We start from the raw sequence: 19142 nt of genomic DNA, 5'->3' as shown, positions 1-19142 counted from the left end.
CATAAACAACAGAGATTCAGTGAGTCTGGGATGGAGCTCAGGAACGTGCATTTCAGCAGTCATTCCAGGTGGTTCTGAAGCAAGTTATTTGATCCCCACACTTTGGAAAATACCACAAAACATGATAGAGACTCTCCCTACCATGCCATGAGCATAGCAACACCAGCAGAAGAGGGAGATAAAACAATGCTCTGTTCTGCACATGTATCATCCACAAACTCGGTTTTTCCAGGAAAATACTAATTAATTAAAATATTGTTTCTATCAGAAAATGCATTCTAATTACTACAATGCTGGACTAAGAAGAAACAGATGTCATCACCATACACCCAAAAACACACATAACTTATAGTACAATGGAATTCACCTATTTAAATGACACTGTGGTACATGTGCACAATGGAATATTACTCAGCCATAAAAAGGAATGCATTTGAGTCAGTTCTAATGAGGTGATGAACTTAGAGCCTATTATACAGAGTGAAGTAAGTCAGAAAGAGAAAAACATATATCATATATTAATGCATATACATGAAATCTAGAAATATTGTACTGATGAATCTATTTTCAGGGCAACAATGGAGATGCAGACATAGAGAACAGATTTATGGACACAGGGGATGCAGGGAGGAAAGAGAGGATGGGACAAATGGAGAGAGTAGCAGGGAAACATATACACTGCTGCCGCTGCTGCTAAGTCGCTTCAGTCATGTCTGACTCTGCACGACCCCATAGACGGCAGCCCACCAGGCTCCCCCGTCCCTGGGATTCTCCAGGCAAGAACACTGGAGTGGGTTGCCATTGCCTTCTCCAATGCAGGAGAGTGAAAAGTGAAAGTGAAGTCGCTCAGTCATGTCTGACTCTTCGCGATCCCCATGGACTGCAGCCTACCAGGCTCCTCTACCCATGGAAGTTTCCAGGCAAGAGTACTGGAGTGGGGTGCCATGGATGTAAAATAGCCAGTGAGACTTAGTTGTATGACTCAAGAAGTTCAAAATGGTGCTCTGTGACAACCTAAAGGGGTGGGAGGTGGGAGGAAAATTCAAGAGGAAGGGGAAATATGTATACCTATGACTGATTCATGCTGATGTATGGCAGAAACCAACACAGTATTGTAAAGCAATTATTCAATTAAAAATAAAGAAATTTTTAAAAATAAATGACACTTTTTCTTTTAAAGTATGAACTTTTAAAAGTATAAATGCAAACTGTTAAATATTCTAGCAATTTAAGTCATCCATTCAAGTTGATAATCATTTTTGGAGTACCTATGACATTCTGGGCACCAAAGGAAGTAGCTGGATATGATGAAAAGGGCACAGCATTTGTAACTGGAATCAACTTGAGTTTAACTCCTGAGTCTGCTACTTGTGTGATTTTGAACAAGTTGCTTCACCTTTCTAGGCTCTAGTTCTCTTATCTCTACAAACGGGCAATATAATATCTATTCATAAGATCTCTATGAGGGCTTCCCTGGTGGCTCAGTAGTAAAGAATCCACCTGCCAATGCAGGCTTCAATCCCAGATTTCACATGCTGCACGGCAGTTAAGCCTGTGCACCACAACTGTTGAGCCTGTGCTCTAGAGCCCAGGAACCACAACTACTGAGCCCTTGTGCTGCAACTACTGAAGCCTTCACACCCTTGAGCCCAAGCTCTGCAACACAAGAAGGCACCCCAGTGAGAACTCTGCACACCACAACTGGAAAGTAGCCGCTGCTCATCACAGCTAGAGAAAAGCCCACGCAGCAAGGAAGACCAGCACAGTCAGTAAATAAATAAATAAAAATTTAAAAACATATATAGAGAAACCTTAAAAGAAAGTTTAATAAATTGTATTTCTTAAACTGTATAGTTTAAAAAAAAAACTTCTGTAAGAAATAATGAGATACATACAATTTATTGTAAGTGACAGCTGCAGATAACAATAATACAATTACCTGCACTTTAGTAATATGTTTTAAAATGCAAATGTTTGAGTTTTTCCTCATTAAAAATTCATTTCCTACATTTCCCATGTTAGAAGGTATTAAACACTGAGGCTGTGAGCTCAAAGAGTTTAGGTTCATATTCCAACTCCACTGTTTACTTATCTGGGCAAATGACCTAACCTCTCGAAGCCTGTCTCCTTCCAGGTAAAATAGGGATAATAATAATGCATATTTTGTGTAGGTTTCTATGAAGATAAAATGAAAACCTTAATGATAGTGCTGAGCCAACAATTGGCCTCATTATGTACTAAGTAATTTTACCCATTATTATCACTTAACCAAAGTTATTTTCAAGCTACATTTGCTGTTGTTGGTGCAAGTAAGAATACACGATTTGCCTAAGATAACCAAACATATCACCCACAACTAAACCTGTAAATATTCCTAAATTTTCTCTAACACTGAGTAGATATTTCATCCTCTTTAAAACCTTTTGAACCTCTACTTTACCTATAGGATAAAATCTAAACAACATAATAGAATATAAACTACTATATACAAAACAGATAATTAACAAGATCCAACTGTATAGCACAGGGAACTATATTTAATATCTTATAATAGGTTCAGGATTGGGAACATGTGTACACCCATGGCGGATTCATGTTAATGTATGGAAAAACCAATAGAATATTGTAAAGTAATTAGCCTCCAGTTAAAATAAATAAATTTAAATTTTAAAAAATTTAAAAAATAAAAACACTAAAAAAATAAAAATAAACTATAGTGGAAAGAATCTAAAAAAGAATTTTTTTTTCAGAAATACATGTATAGTTTCAAATCTATATCTGAATCACTTTGCTGTACACTAGAAACTAACACAACATTGTAAATCAACTGTACTTCAATTAAAAATAAATAAACCACATGATAGACTATGCAAGGCTTTCACAATTTTGCCCACACCACATTTCTCCTCCTCCTCTCTTACCCCCATTCTTCCATTCTGTGTGCCCAGTGCCTCACGACTTTCAGAGTAGGCCATATGCTCCAAGTTTGAGGATATTAAGTTTGGGAGATGAGTCACTAACTACAACATTACCTTGGCATTTCCTGCAATTCTTCGGAATATCATTAGCTAAGACCTTAAACAAAATCTCTTTATTCTTTTTAATGTGTTTCAGTACCTACCAGGGCTGTATTAAAGATAAACTAAACATTCAAACTCATAAAACTTCCTTGAGCTATACCTAGCATCCGACTGACTTAGAAGGCTGTGAGACAGGAAACACAGTTCACCTGCAGGGCACCACGAGGTATCCTTTTTCAAAGGGAGGTCCTGTAGAAGCTTACTCAGCTGTTAAGGGTTATTCCCTTTACCCCTCTCTTCCACCCTGGAGAAAGCTCAGGTCCAACGAGATGAGATTCATATTGGACAGGTCATCCACAAGAGCCGATATGTCCTGCAAAAACCCCACACAGTCCTGCCTTTAGGGTCCCTGCAAGGAAACTGCCAAAGTCACTATATCCAATCAGGTATTTACAGTTTTTCCTGGTCCAAATGCAGTTTGCCAGCCAGAAATCACATTTATTGTGCTGCCTGATAACATAGTTGACACTACCTTTACCTAGTTTCCAGGGAAACAAAGCTAGAAGGTCAACCGAGGTCAAACTGTCAGGCAAAGATGGAAAAGAATTTGATAACTCTTTATTCACAAATGCATATCTCAAAAAAAGAGCAATTACCATAGTCTCTCCAAAAAAATGAGGGAAAGGAAAAAAATAAGAGACAAACCTTAAAAAGATAGTTTTCTTTCAATATACTTACCATCAACAGCTGCACCATCTGCTACAAATATGTAGTAGCTTGCATTTAGATCAAATCTATTCTTAACCCCAGGAAGGGTAATGTTTCTTCTGAAAGAACACTGCATAACACCATCCACCAACCTCCAAGCCATGTCCTCAAGAGGATCCTGCAAACACACACAATGGGTCTTCTCAGCACATTCCAAATATTTGCTAAAAATAAGATGTGATCAAAATCCTGGACCTGTTCAATTTCCTTTCTCTAAGATCCTCTGTGCATGTTTTGTCTGCAGTGTCATTGTTTTTCCACTTCCTCTTTGAAGAGGACAAGAAACACATTCTCCCAGTTTATTTGTGTTTATCCCACTTGGCAAAAATAGTATTTTTACTACCTAGGCTAGAAACTTTGGCAGATGCACTAACTCCATCTGGCCCCTAATATACAATCAACAACACTAAAGAAATACTTAGCAAGTAATACACTAGTAGCCAAAATGCAACTTGTGAGAAGCTCTAACCTCACAAGAAAGCTATGCAGAGAACATGTCACGAGGTGGTAGCTACTGCCCCTTCGGAATTCATTTTCATGTCAATTGCCATGTGAAAATGACACTTCTCTACCAGAAATAGGCCACATTTGGCACAGATGTCAACATCGGGCACTTAAGACAATTGCCCAAGGCACTGAACCAGCACCTACCATATATCCACCTCTTTCCCATCAATCAAGAAATTCTGTGTCACTAACAAACCTCTTAAAAATCTGTCTGCAAGCTTTTTTGACCATCTTAACAAATTATAAAATATTTTTAACAGATGCAATAAAAAAGAATTTAAGTGAAACAAACAAGAATTCATCTTTTACTAAAAAAGAAAACTTTCCTGTGCTTGCTAAAGCATAGAAAAGGGGCATGGTAACTGTAGTTTATATTACTGGACTGTATACTGGAAATTTGCTAAGAGAGTAGATTTCAGCTGTTCTCATCACAAAAAAAGAAAAAAGTAACTGAGGCAATGGATATATTGATTAGCCTGATTTTAGCAATCATTTCACTATGGAGAGGGATATAAAAACATCATGCTATACAACTTAAGTACATACAATTTACACACATATATAATAAAATGCAGAAAGGTTTCTCCCAGACTGTAAGATAGGAACTCTGCTCCCAGGACCCTGTTTGGTCTTTGCTGCTAGCTGCAGGTTTGGAAGCTATTTTGCACCACAGCCATGGCACTGTTGGTCGTATAGCCAGAAGATGGACCAGCCAGGTGGCAATTCCAGAATCTTCACACCTACCCCAAAATCCATTATAGGATGACTTCGCCCTGTCAAATGGGAAGGTTGTATGTGAACAATCTGATCTTCAAGAATACACACATAAGCATCATCATCACCCTGAAAAACAATGACAAATGAAAAAAGGTCAAGGGAATTTCAACAAGGGAGCATTGTTTGTCAGTCTAATTCTTATCTCTCCTTTAATCTCCAATATTCCTTAGCTCTAAAAATTAAATCTTATTTACAGTGATTATCAGACAGCAGACTGTATCCTTAAAGCACATTTAAGTTATGGTACAAATGAATGACAGGGCTTCCCTGGTGATTCAGCGGTTAAGGAATCCACCTCCCAATGCAGGAGACGTGGGTTCAATCCCTGGGTCGGGAAGATCCCCTGGAGAATGAAATAGCAACCCACTCCAGTATTCTTGCCTGGAGAATCCCATGGACGAGGAGACTGGTGGGCTACAGTCCATGGGGTCACAAAGAGTTGGACATGACTTAGCGATAAACAACACTGCTGCTGCTGCTAAGTCGCTTCAGTCGTGTCCGACTCTGTGCGACCCCAGAGATGGCAGCCCACCAGGCTTCCCTGTCCCTGGGATTCTCCAGGCAAGAACACTGGAGTGGGTTGCCATTTCCTTCTCAATGCATGAAAGTGAAAAGTGAAAGTGAAGTTGCTCAGTCATATCCGACTCTTAGAGACCCCATGGACTGCAGCCCACCAGGCTCCTCCATCCATGGATTTTCCAGGCAAGAGTACTGGAGTGGGGTGCTATTGCCTTCTCCGAAACAACACTACCACCACCAAATAAATAATATGGATTTTAAGTTATTGTGTACAGTTTTGGTTCTTTCATCTATTCTAAACTGTTTTCCATAAACTATCTAACAAGGTCTTTAACCAGCTCTTGTCACTAAATTCCTTAAACAAGACCCAAGACTAACAAGCTATAATTAAAGTCTTGTTAAAAATACCAATATGATTTTCTAACATTTGTAAAATTTGCAAAAAATTTTAAATTTCTTGTAAAAAGTTCCAGTTTTAACTCTCAAGTACATAACATTAGCAAAGAAGTTCCCTGTTACACATCTTGTGCTCAAATCAGAATTAGTGCAACTCAAGAAACTTGGAGTTATCATAATTTAAATCACCACACACTGTGGCACACAGACCAACTTTAGTCTGATGCCTGTTCTTATACAGGCTACAAGCTGAGGATGGTGTTTACATATCTAAATGGTTTTTTAAGAATGATAATTCATGATAGTGAAAATACATTAAATCCAAATTTCAGTGCCTATAAATAAAGTTTGACTGGAACACGGCCACACATACTAATTTACAGCAGTCTGTGCCTGCTTTAGCACTATAAAAGAGCTGAGTAGCTGCAAAGAGACCAGGCGGCCCACAGATTCTGAAGTCGTTGCTATCTAACCTTCTGCAGAAAAAGTTGGCTGATCTCTGATTTAAACAAACAATGTGTATCTTCTAGAATGTTTATCATCAATGAAACGATAGAATTTTCTTGTTATTTCAAACAAAATTTAATATAGCAAAATGGTTGATTTGAGGCAAACTGATGGTAAGTCAACTAAGTCATTAAGGCAAACCTCTCAAATACTGGTGAGGTGATGAGGATGAAGGAGAGGTAACACTCAGTTTTCATGGCTCTACAGTGAGGGAAAGAGAAGGTGCTATGACGACCTTATGCTTCAGGCAGCTGTAGACACCCCAAGTTTTGAGCATGGTAGAACACACATGAGAAGTTCCAACCAAACCCCAGAATTAGACAGAACCTCCTGCCCCTGTTTGCTCCTCTCAGTTCCAGCATTTAGAACGCACTCTATAAGAAAATATCAAGAGGGAGAAACAAAGATGACAACATAGTTCTTGTGATCAAAGACTATGTTTTAATAGAGGAGACAATTAAAATAGTATGTATAAAATAGAGATTTAAACAAAGTGCTATAGAAAGACAAATTAGGTAGGGTCAAAGGATTGAAAAAGGCTTATCAGAAAAGATAGCATTAACTGTGCCTCAGAGAATAAAAAATACATGTGGATAAGGTAGAGCTGCAATAAAGGGAAAGGTTTTTCAAACTGAGGAACTTCTAGGGCCAAAGATATAGAAACATAAAAAGTATATGGAAACTTTAGGAAACGGGTGGCACAAAGCTAAAACATATACAGGACAAGGCCAGAAATACCAACAAGGACTTTGAAAAGTTTCAAAAATATGTTAAAGAAAAAAATATTTCCCTGTAACTACTAAAGGTTCACCAATGCTTTGGGGGCTAGCATTGAGGTTATCTCAAATGTGGTCTAAAATCATAACCTGAATCTATTGTAAAAATTTCAGGGCATTCTACAAAACAACCAGCCAGAAAAAAATCAAGAAAAAAGGTAAGAGTAAGCATTCTAAAGAAAAGGAGATTAAAGAGATATAACAATTAAATGCACTGAGTGATAACTGATTAGTCTGGATCAGAGATTTTATACATGACTTTATTGGGACAATTAGGGAAATTTGAATATACACTACACTGAATAAAATTATTGTATTATATATTTGATGGTGATATTATGATAATTGTAGGAGAATATCCTTCTTAGGAAATAACATGCTGAAAAGGAAACATAAAAGGTCATGATAGCTGTAACTTAATTTTCAAATAGTGCAGGGAAAAAAATGTGTGTTAATATACAGTGAAAAAGTTAATCTACACATATGCACACAAGGAAAGAGAGAGAGACAGTGACAAATGCAGGTGAAGGGTTTACTGGTGTTCATTATACTAGTCTCTCAACTTTCACATAGGTTTAAAACTTTTCAAAACAAAAAGTTAGGGTGGGTAAAAGAAGAACCTGAGAGGTGACTAAAAGAGAGGAATCTAAGTCACAAAGTTTTCTTGAACACCAGAGAAGATGGTGGCAGCAATGAATGAGATAATCAGTCCATAGGCTTCCCAGACAGTATCTGAAAAGAAGCAAGAGATCAATAACAGTAGTTACTTTTTTCCTATTGTTGCTGATCACCAAGAATGGGAAACACAAAAGGATGTTAGAAGGGTAGATAATAAATTCAGTTGATAGATGATGGCCTGTGTTGTCCAGAACACTCATCTGGAAGTAACCACCCAGAAGCTGGAAATTTCACACTGGACATACAAGAGAGGCCAGCACTGGGAGCACTCTGGAATTTGAGTGTTAAGAAATTATGTACAGAATAAGACAACACTGGGCGGGGAAACAGAGAACAGCAGCTAATACAGTGTGTATACTTGAATACTTTATCTCAGAGAACAAAAAAATATCTAAGATGAGGGAGACGTGCATATTCTGAGTTTCAGTTAAAATTCAGATATTAGCAAATACTGTTAGGAAAAATATGGAAAGTTGTACTTTCAATTTTAGTAATGAAGTCTAATAGCAAAACAGAACTGCTATCATTCATGTACAAACCAAATTGAAAAAAGGTATAATTTAGCTTATCTAATCAGTATTCATAACATCAGATACCTTTGGTATTTGAACTTACATGACATACTAATAAGAAATTACAGGTCATAAAAATATCCTAAGAATTTAAAAATAATCACAAATAGAAACAACCACTTTACAAATATTTTTGGTGATGATTTATTTCCCTCAATTTAGGCAAACAGGTGTACAGATGATTTTAATCATCAAATAGGCTTGCTCCATAAATTAACTGCACCTGTATAATTAAGTCTTTTTATAAACATGTTTGATGAGTACTATACTAGAAACATAAGATTTCTAAGTAAGATAAATATATCTTGAATTAGAGGTAAACATTTTTGTGTCATCTATGCCTACAACTTAGAACAGAATTAATTGTGGTACTTGCAGGCTCCTCATCACAACACTCTGTGTAACAATAGTCTTTTCCTTTGGCTGACAGATTTTATGTGACCAGGAAAGGAAACATGTTAGTGTACTACTGCAGGGAGTTTGGCTAGAATTCTTTTATTTAAGTGACTAGAGTACATATCTAAATGTGTACTCTACCTTACACATGCACCTTAATAAACCTACACTTATTCCAATAAGGCTATCATTGTTAACCCCTGCTGGACTCATCAGTTTCCTTCATAGCCAGTTCCACTCATATAACAGGCACTACCACCATCTTTCCTTATGGCTTTACAGTCACACTTATTTTTAACCCAGCTTCCTCATGCACCGTATGAATAAGGTTCATTTTTGCCAAAATTGAGAACAAAAGGATATGCTGTAAGTATAATGGTAATCACAAAAGGAAAAATGGGGAAAATGTTTTGAAGAATTGCAACATCATTTGATCAAGTATAAAATTTCCCATAAAAGCAACTTTAAAAGGGAAAGAGTCACAATTTCTTTTATGGTATTTTTAGAAGCCTATTAAATATCTTCTATCTCATAGGTTTAAGGTATACCCTGTGTTGAATGAAAAAAGATAATGAGTGCATTGTGAAACTACATTTTAAAATATACAGGTCATATCACATATTGCAATGTCATCCACCCCCAAAAAAGTCACACCTGGCTCCCTGAAATATTTGCAGCCAGCATAACAAGGATTACTGCAATTAGCATGCACTTTGAAGGAAAATATTTGTTCTTCTATCACAGAATCTCAGAGTTCCTTTTCTTTTTAAAAAAATAATGATTTCCTTAAAAAGTGATGTTTAAAGCCTAACAGGAAGAAAACTCTCAAGAAAAGACTTCTTGCATTTGTTAATGTGGAAATGAGAGGCTTTCTCCATTTGTAGCCAACCCCCTCCACAGTCAGCTCCGCTGGAACAGGATAGACACATGTCCTGGCCTTAATAGCCTTCTTCCTCTCCTGGGAAATCAGAATGCTAATGCAGGACTCTGTTCTTCCGCACCACAGCACAAGGCTGCCACCTACAGAATCTCTTAATCCATTCAGCACTACCCAAGGAGAGTGAGACATTTTGTAGACCCGGTAAAGAAGCCACTTATGCCTGGAGACACTAGGTTTAATTCCCTGTTGGGGAAATGTGCCATGACCATCAAAATGGGGACAACAAGAGCAGCAATCCAGGCTGTAGTCACTTGAGAAAACCAGGAGTTGAAGAGCATCAAAAACAACATGAGATTTTATGAAGAGCAACTTTTTCTTAACTGCACTCCCTGCTTTATCACAGAGACAGAGGTAGACAGATAAAGTAGCAAATCCACTGGAAACAAAATGCTTTTCCTAACTTTCCTCAGGACAGCCTTGTCCTTAGAGATATTAATATGGAATGGCTCAACTCAATGCTGCTTAACTGAGAATCCAAGTTAGTTTCTCTGCTCTCCCTTCCCATTCCTCCCTAAGTATGAGAATCTGACTCTGGAACAAACGCTAAATTGCTGTTGATTATCACTCACTCCAGTGACTCTCCTTTCATCACCACTGATGTAAGTGAGAGGTACAAACCATCCATCGGTCATGAGAAAATGCCACGGATAAATAGCCTTTACTGGGACCGCTCATTTCAACCATCACTGATTGGTCATCTCGTGTGAAGGACAAGAAGACACAGGCACGCTCCTTCTCTGGGTCACAGTTCAAAGGACTCCTGATACAGAACTTCTTGTTCCCACAGTCTGAAGCATTGAACTAGAAAAATGACAGGGGGGAAAGACTTAATTATCAAACAGGCAATTCATCTCCAATAACAGAAGAGCTTCTACCTTGAAGTATGGGTTTTAACAAGAATACATTTTCATAATAAGGATTCAAACGACAGGAAAAAGACCACATCCCAAATTAAAAATTATCAAAGCAGTAGTTAGGTTGTAAACTTTTAAATTTAATTAATATTAATTAAAATTTGGAAGACACAACATTACTTGAACTATAATTACACACGAGTATTAAGATCCCTTTAATACACAGAATACTTCACATTAATTATGTTCTGGAGCAAAGTTTCGAGTAAACTTTGAGAAATTTCTTAGGGAATATTTAAGTCCACATTGACATTCTTGCCTAAAGGATATCCTCTAGCTTTCAGAGATGGAATTTTTAAAACCAAACAAACAAACCTTTAGCAAGTTTTTATATTTAGATCCTGGACTCTGCCTCTAGAATTCAAGTTTGACATTAAAATAATGTAAGAAAAAAATGGTTACTCCCATATATACCACTGCTCCAAATAATAGTAATAACAATTTAGTGGAGAAGAAGCAAAAACAATCTATGATTATTTAATTCAGAGCTTCTTGGTATTGCAAATAAGAAAGACTATTGAAAAATGTCAGCTCTACAATTTGACAGAGCAAACAAGCAGTCATACTGAGTTAGAATGAGGTGTGACACCACATTTCAGAAGAAAGCTAAACATGAGTTTAAGTAACAGGATTTAATGGGAACTGTACAGAAAAACTCTCATTTCTTCTCCTACTCTACCAATATTTCTGGGCACCAAACAGGTGTGGGCATGTTCCACAATAAGCAATTCTGAAATTCTCTGCAGACATAACTGAGTGTGCTACAAGTCAACTCTTCTCTGACACTATCTACCTGAAATTGGTGTCAGATCCCACAGGCTAAGGGCTCAGTCCCACAAAACTGCACCCACTTCAGATGCCCATCACAGATGCCAATCACAAGCCCCAGGTTGCCACCTGTACTTCTGAATCGTTGGCCATAAACTGGAGGTTCTCAGCACCTTCTCCTTGAGTTAGGTGATTTATAAAGATGGCTCACAGAACTTACTAGATTACCAGGATATTATAAAAGGATAACAACCCACAAACGGCCAGATGGAAGAGCTGCGTAAAGTATGCAGGAAGGGGCAGGTGCAGAGCTCCCATGACCCCTCTGAGGCACCAGCCTCCCCACACCTCCATGTGGTCAGCAACCCAGGAGCTCTCCGAAACCTACACTTTTGGAACTTTTATGGAGGCTCCATCATGTGGGATGGAGAAGGAAATGGCAACCCACTCCAGTATTCTTGCCTGGAGAATCTCATGGACAGAGGAGCCTGACAGGCTACAGTCCATGGGGTTGCAAGAGTCGAACACAAGTTAGCGACTAAACCACCACCACTATCATGTGAGATGAAGGATTATTAGCTCAGTTTTCAGCCTCTCTCCCTTCTCTGGAGAATGGGGTCAGTGGGCTGAAAGCTGCAAGCTTCTAATCATGGCTCAGTGTTTTGGGGGACCAGCCCCCATACAGGAGTCCACCAAGAGTCACCTCATTAGAACAAAAGATACCCCATCATTCAGGAAATTCCAAGGGATTTAGCAACTCTGTATTAGGAACTGGGGTCAAAAGGCCAACTATTGACAGAAACCAAGCAGAGACCAATATATATATATATATATATATATATATATATATATAATATTTTTTTTTATTATTTCACAGGAACTTAAAGAGAAAGTATAGTTGAACGGAGAGAATAAGCCACTAGAAGCCTGGAAACATGGGTCTGGTCTGTCTCTGTTCTCCCCTTTACTCCACCGTTGCATCGTGTTTGCTGCAGAATTTCTCTCTCAGGGTCTGTTTATCTTTAACTATGCAACAGGGACCCTGAGGCCTCCTCTAGCTCTCTACAAGTGCCAACATCCTGTGACTCTGAATGAATCTCTCCATAATTGGAGATTATAAACTTGGTACAGAGATACAATAAAAAATCTCCAACAAGAGCTAATGCCTTTTATACGAATATAAGAAAAGATAACAATCTTTTCTTAGATTGTTAATAGAGTCCTCCTGGGAAGCTCAGATCCAAAATGACTGGGAATCCCCCAAAGCAACTTTAAAATACATAAACATTGAGACTAAACAACCTGAGAATTACTGCAAACAACAAATCGAATTGTTTGGTCAAACAAAAGTTCATAATAATGTAATCAAATGGCTCATCACATATTGCATAATGTGGAAAAGAAGGTAAACAAAACATGACACTGTATAGGGGCATAGGAGATTTAGCCTTCCCTACGAGAAAAAAGAGCTATAAAGAGACAAGAAAGTGGAAGGAAGAGAAAAAATGAACGAATGTTTACTAAATACCTATTAAGTACAAATCAATCAGAAATCTTATATTCATTCTATTTGGTTCTCACAGTAATATATATGGTTCTATAAGAATTAGATATTATTATTTCTCATTTATAGGTGAAGAAACTGAGACTTTAAGATTTAAGTAATTTGTCCAAACTCAAACAGAAATTAGACGAATCAGAATTCAGGCCCAAATTTGTTCTTCTAACTGTAATAACCTTCCTTAAGACATTTTTTGTTATCGTCACTTCTGAATTGAGAAGTCTAATTCATCCGAATTGCTTTCAGTAAAGCCTTTCCAATGTTTGTAACATGAATAACCCTTTGCAAGATGTGTTTTTTTAACTGTACTTCTTTTGAATCAGAGGGCCTAAATAGAATTCTAGCTGATTAGCTTGCAAGAGTTCAACCTGTAGAATCCTGCAGTACTCACTGGCCTTAGCTGAAATAAGAGTGAAGAACTATATCACCATTTCAGGATTCTACCCCCACACCCCCTCCCAGTTTAGCTGAAACCTAAATTTAGCTTCAGCTTTAAGTTCCCTCTTCAGGTTTGCTGTTTGGCTATATTTCAAAAAAGAAAATAAACCCTGCTGCTTCAGATTTATTTTCAAATGAAAACATATGCACTGCTAGTATAGACTACACGTGAACGTCACAACCACACCTTGAACATCTAGGGTCCTGCACTCCTCTTATTCTAACCTATAAGTCGTAAAGTTGCAGTGAAGACTCCCTCCTGATTTCCTGACAGGCACTCAAAAACCTGCTTCCATAACCCAGGACAGCCACTCCTTTACAAACATCCGCAAGCACAGAACCACAATTTCTAAGGAAGCTGTTCCTTTAGACTGTATTTCATGAAACTATAAAAACTCTACTTACTGATCTTGTTAAATGGGAGACTGACGGTACCGTTGGCATTGGTGCTATTGTAGCTTCAGGTGTTGTAAAAGGAGGTACATTTGGTTGTGAAATTACAGGACCAGGAATCTTCACCCAGTAGATTTTGTACTTCTCAACGACTGTGGCTCTGAAATGCAGTTCCAGAGAGATTAGAAAGAACCATGATTGTGGCTCATCATAAAGCGAACCAAAAAAAGGTAACTAACTAGGAACATACAACCTAATACAGGTATTTCCTGGATATATTGAGGGTTCAGTTCCAGACCACCACAACAAAGCACATATTATGATACAGTGAGTCACAGAATTATGGGCTTTCCAAATGCATATAAAAGTTGTGTTTATACTACACTGTAGTCTATTAAGTGTGCAATAGCACTATATCTAAAAAACAATATCTATACCTTAATTTTAAAATTGTTTTATTTGCTAAGTTGTGTCTCACTCTTTTGCGACCCAATGGATTCTAACCCACCAGGCTCCTCTGTCCATGGGATTTCCTAGACAAGAATACTGGAATGGGTTGCCATTTCCTTCTCCAGGGGATCTTCCTGACCCAGGGACCAAACTCCTGTCTCCTGCATTGGCAGGCAGATTCTTTACCACTGAACCACCAGGGAAGCCCAATTTTAAAATACCTTCTGGCTAAAAAACACTAACCATCATCGAAGACGTCAGCAAATTATGGTAGTAACATCAATGATCACTGACCACTGATGAATGATCACCATAACAAACATAATATTGATGGAACAGCTTGAAATGTTATAACAATTAACAAAATGAGGCACAGAGAAACAAATTGAGCAAATGTGTTTGAAAAATGGCTCCCAAAGACTCATTTAATGCAGGGCTGCCACAAACCAATTTGTACAAAACAAACTATCTGTAAAGTTAAATAAAGCAAAGCGCAATAAAACAACAATGCCTATACTACCTGACAGAGTTTTGTAGGAGGCAAATCTCTAATGACTCTCTTCAACCTCTCTTCAACTTTGATTGTTCTCTCTCTCTTGTCTTATCTGTTCTTTGGGCATATTCACAGCAGCTATGAATGCCAGACCCAGGGACTGAAGTGCACAGACTTCTACTCCTGACATATACATGACATACTACTATTACACTTTTCACAGTGGTCATTCAAATTATTCCAAAAGGCATGTGTAATAAGCAGCTTATGGAGAAGGCAATGGCAACCCACTCCAGTATTCTTGCCTGGAAAATTCCATGGACAGAGGAGCCTGGTAGGCTGCAGTCCATGGGGTCGCTAAGAATCGGACACGACTGAGCGACTTCACTTTCACTTTTCACTTTCATGCATTGGAGAAGGAAATGGCAACCCACTCCAGTGTTCTTGCCTGGAGAATCCCAGGGACGGGAGAGCCTGGTGGCCTGCCGTCTATGGGGTCACACAATGTCAGACACAACTGAAGTGACTTAGCAACGGCAATAAGCAGCTTAAGAAAGAAGCTATACAGAGGCTGCACAAGCAACCATCAGCTCTTACTGGGGTCAAATCTCCTTTTTCACATTCCACTCAACACACAGGTGTACACAGATCAGTGTACAAAGTGTACTCTGTGTACAAAGTGAAGCAGAAAATAGAGACAGGGTAGGAGAGCAATTCTTCCCTTAAATGACATTCATGACATCCCCCTTTATGACAGTCCATTTCCTCTTTGCATGTAAGATTAAGAGAGAAGTATTGTTCTAATTCTACTGAATTTCATAATTCTGAGGAACACACAGAATCTTACTTTTCTGACAATCTAATCTGCAAGTAGTAACAATGAGAAAAAAGTCATTCAAATTTCAGGACTGCTTTTTTTCATATTCTCGTACTAATACAGGAACAAAACTTTTAAAAGTATTCATCCATACACCATACAGACTCAAGTTATTAACTGATGGCTCTTACTAGTTTGAAGGCACTACCACACTTCATTCACTCAACAAATGTCCATTAAGTGTCTATTAGGTCCTGGGTCCTGTGCTAGGTACTCAGTATATACTGCTGGAAAAAAATAAACAAAACAACTACTTATATCAGTAAACTGGTGTCATTACTATACTAAACCTCTGACATACTGGTGAATGTTCAGTAGTTATAAAAAATGATGCAGACTCTCATTATTTCAATTATACTAGTTATAGAGTTGCAAATTCTTCTACTCACAGGAAGGTTATGTGATTTGGGGCACCGCTTGGAGCATCCCAAAAGACCTTGATTTCTGTTTTCTTTGATGGACTTCTATGACTTACAGCTGATCCCTGAAAGAAAATGGAAAAGAACTACCATTCAGTTACTCAATAGCTCAATATAGCTGGAACTACAACCATTTATCACTGGACAACTCTGGTATTCTGTTAAACACAAGGACTCAGGTGCTCAATAAAAACATGTTGATTGGTTGACACCAAATTAGTAGCTGGCTGTAGAGTCAGCTGAAATGTAAGAACTGAAGAGAGTTACAAACATTGGGTGTGTTGATGCTGTATAGAGTCTGCTGGTTATTTCATTTATTTGGGGCTTTTCTGGTGGCTTAGTGGTAAAGAATCTGCCTGCAATACAGGAGACCTGGGTTCAATCTCTGGATCGGGAAGATTCCCTGAAGGAGGACATGGCAACCCACTCCAGTGCTCATGCCTAGAGAATCCCATGGACAGAGGAGCCTGGCAGGCTGCAGCCCATAGGGTTGCACAGAGTAGGACATGACTGAAGCGACTAAGCAGCAGCAGAAGCATTATTTCATTTATACTGTAAGCTTCTGGTTTTCTATTAATATATACAAATAGAATGCAGAATATTCACCAAAAGAAAAATTCCTGCCTCTAAATATGTAGCATTATCTTCTAGTAATTCCTTTCCCTTGAACAATCTTATTTCCCACTTTCATTTATCTGGATACTCATCCTTTGAGGTCTAGCTTAGATAAGCTCTTCTGAAATGCACTCACTCAATTCCCTACAGTCAGTGTGGCACTTCTGCCATGCTTCTCACCCACCCTGTGTATGGTTCTAATCTGAGTCATCATACTATTCTACTAATGTGTCTGTCCTATATCCATATGTTCTGCTTATGTGTCACATAGCATATGTCCATATGCTTTGCTTATGTGTAAGGCTCTGAACTCATCAAATAACAAATCTTGTTCATCACCATATCCCTTGCAGGAAAGTTCCTGGTATAGTAAATGTTCATTTAATTAATTAATTAATTACAAAAGCCAGACCTCTGTTTCACTCTAGAACTCTATCTTCAATATCAACATCCTTCAAAATTCAGTACAGTAAGAAACAATATTTTGATAAAATAGCAAAAGCTATAAACAAAACTATGAGCCTACCTTTTCTAGGATATTGATGTATAAAAATATATTGCCAGTAGAAAAATTAAGTGGAAACTTTGCTCATTGTGACTCTATTCAGATGTCTGCAATACATAGGTAATGTCATCGTTTATCTTGCAAACACCACTCCAGTGAAAAGACCCATGGAAACTGATAGAAATCAGTTTCAAACTAAACACAAACCTGTACGTCTTCACAGGTCAGAAGCTGTGACACATGACTGTCAATCAGTGTGAAGGAGCCAACAGGAGGGCCACTCAAATTCTCAGCGTCACGCGCTTCTAAGAGAAAGCCTTTAAATGGTGGCCCTGACAAAGTAACTGAGAAACAAATAAAAAGGTAAGTTAGGAGTTTAGCAACATCCCCCAAAAAGACTGTTAGAGGAAACATGTCACAAAATCAGGTGTACATATACAAAACTACTCTAGGAGAGAAAACAGTAGAAATCATCTCATAGTCAAAGAAATTCTAAACCATGTTCCACAGGACATTATTCCATGAGGTGTAATAGCTATTCCACAGGGAAGAAAAGGTTGGTTATGGTCAGAGTGTGGTTCACGGGGCCAAAGTAGCTTGAAAAATGCTGGTTTAAAGTACACTTGTGTCTTGACTGCAGATCCCTCAGGGTTTTAACAACCTACTATATCCTATAAAGCTCTAAGAAATAGAATCCATGTAACCCATAAAGTGTTCTAAATTTATTTTTTCCATAAACTCTTTTTGTTAGAAAATATCTATTAATATTTTGCATTTCTAATATTGCAGAAAATGGAGTTTGTAAAATGCTCTTATAGATACATCCTTAAGTTTCAGCCTACTTTGTGCCAGAAGAATTAGGGAAACATATGAAACTATACAATATTAAGTAGGATAAGGGTTTAATCAGATCAGATCAGATCAGTCGCTCAGTTGTGTCCAACTCTTTGCGACCCCATGAATCGCAGCACGCCAGGCCTCGCTGTCCATCACCAACTCCTGGAGTTCACTGAGACTCATGTCTGTCGAGTCAGTGATGCCATCCAGCTATCTCATCCTCTGTCATCCCCTTCTCCTCCTGCCCCCAATCCCTCCCAGCATCAGAGTCTTTTCCAATGAGTCAACTCTTCGCATGAGGTGGCCAAAGTACTGGAGTTTCAGCGTTATTTTCCTCTTCTACTGAGTAAATAGTACTGTTAATGAAGAGATATTAAATAATGACAAAAATATTTTAAAACCTATTCTGCAGAATTCCCCAGAGGTCCAGTGGTTAGCATCTAGCACTTTCACTGCAGGGCTGGGTTCAATTGCTGGTTGGGGAACTAAGACCCTGCAAGTTTCATAGTGTGGTCAAAAAAAAAAAAACCCGGTCTGAATGGATGGTAAATATACTGCTTACATAATATAGTCCTCAGTAGTAGTTAAACACAAAAATGAGAAGTGTAAGATTATGGTATCTTATGAAACAGATGAACAAATTAAATGAAACTATATCAATCCAACAGTAATAAAGATTCAGTGTATAGTAAAAAAAAGCAAAATGAAAAATGCAAACTGTTAATAGCAGCACAATACCTTTGATTCGATCTCCTGGCCTGAATGTCTTCTGACTCACTGAAATGTTGTGAGCGGGATGAGACTGTGGGGTATGACCATGCTCAGGAATCATTCCACCGCATGACTTTGTTACTTTTCCACTGGGATAATTAGCCACAAAACTAACATGCAACAGAAGGATGAAGGCACTGACGGTAAATCCAGGAGCTGTCATCTTAAAAAGAAGATTAAAAGTACACTATTTTCAAAGGTAACTAAAATATAAGAGCTTTCATATCACAGGACAGTAAGTTCTA

The 19142-nt window shown here is 38.1% G+C and overlaps 1 protein-coding gene across 1 annotated transcript in view; it reads right to left on the bottom strand.

Annotated features, from left to right (window-relative positions):
* The window catches only part of FRRS1 (ferric chelate reductase 1), a 52136-nt gene that overhangs the window by 20099 nt on the left and 12895 nt on the right, over positions 1-19142 (bottom strand). Inside the window, exons 2-8 of the mRNA XM_070364185.1 lie at positions 18865-19060; positions 17497-17633; positions 16140-16234; positions 13943-14090; positions 10475-10657; positions 5040-5138; positions 3759-3906 (exon numbers count right to left, since the gene is read on the bottom strand). Of these exons, the coding sequence (XP_070220286.1) occupies positions 3759-3906; positions 5040-5138; positions 10475-10657; positions 13943-14090; positions 16140-16234; positions 17497-17633; positions 18865-19060 (1006 nt within the window). The remainder of the gene's footprint in view (positions 1-3758; positions 3907-5039; positions 5139-10474; positions 10658-13942; positions 14091-16139; positions 16235-17496; positions 17634-18864; positions 19061-19142) is intronic.

The sequence above is a fragment of the Bos mutus genome, chromosome 3, assembly GCF_027580195.1.
Source record: "Bos mutus isolate GX-2022 chromosome 3, NWIPB_WYAK_1.1, whole genome shotgun sequence".
Lineage (NCBI taxonomy): Eukaryota > Metazoa > Chordata > Mammalia > Artiodactyla > Bovidae > Bos > Bos mutus.
Note: the sequence above shows the minus strand (reverse complement) of the source record. Positions and strands in the feature narration are given on the sequence as shown.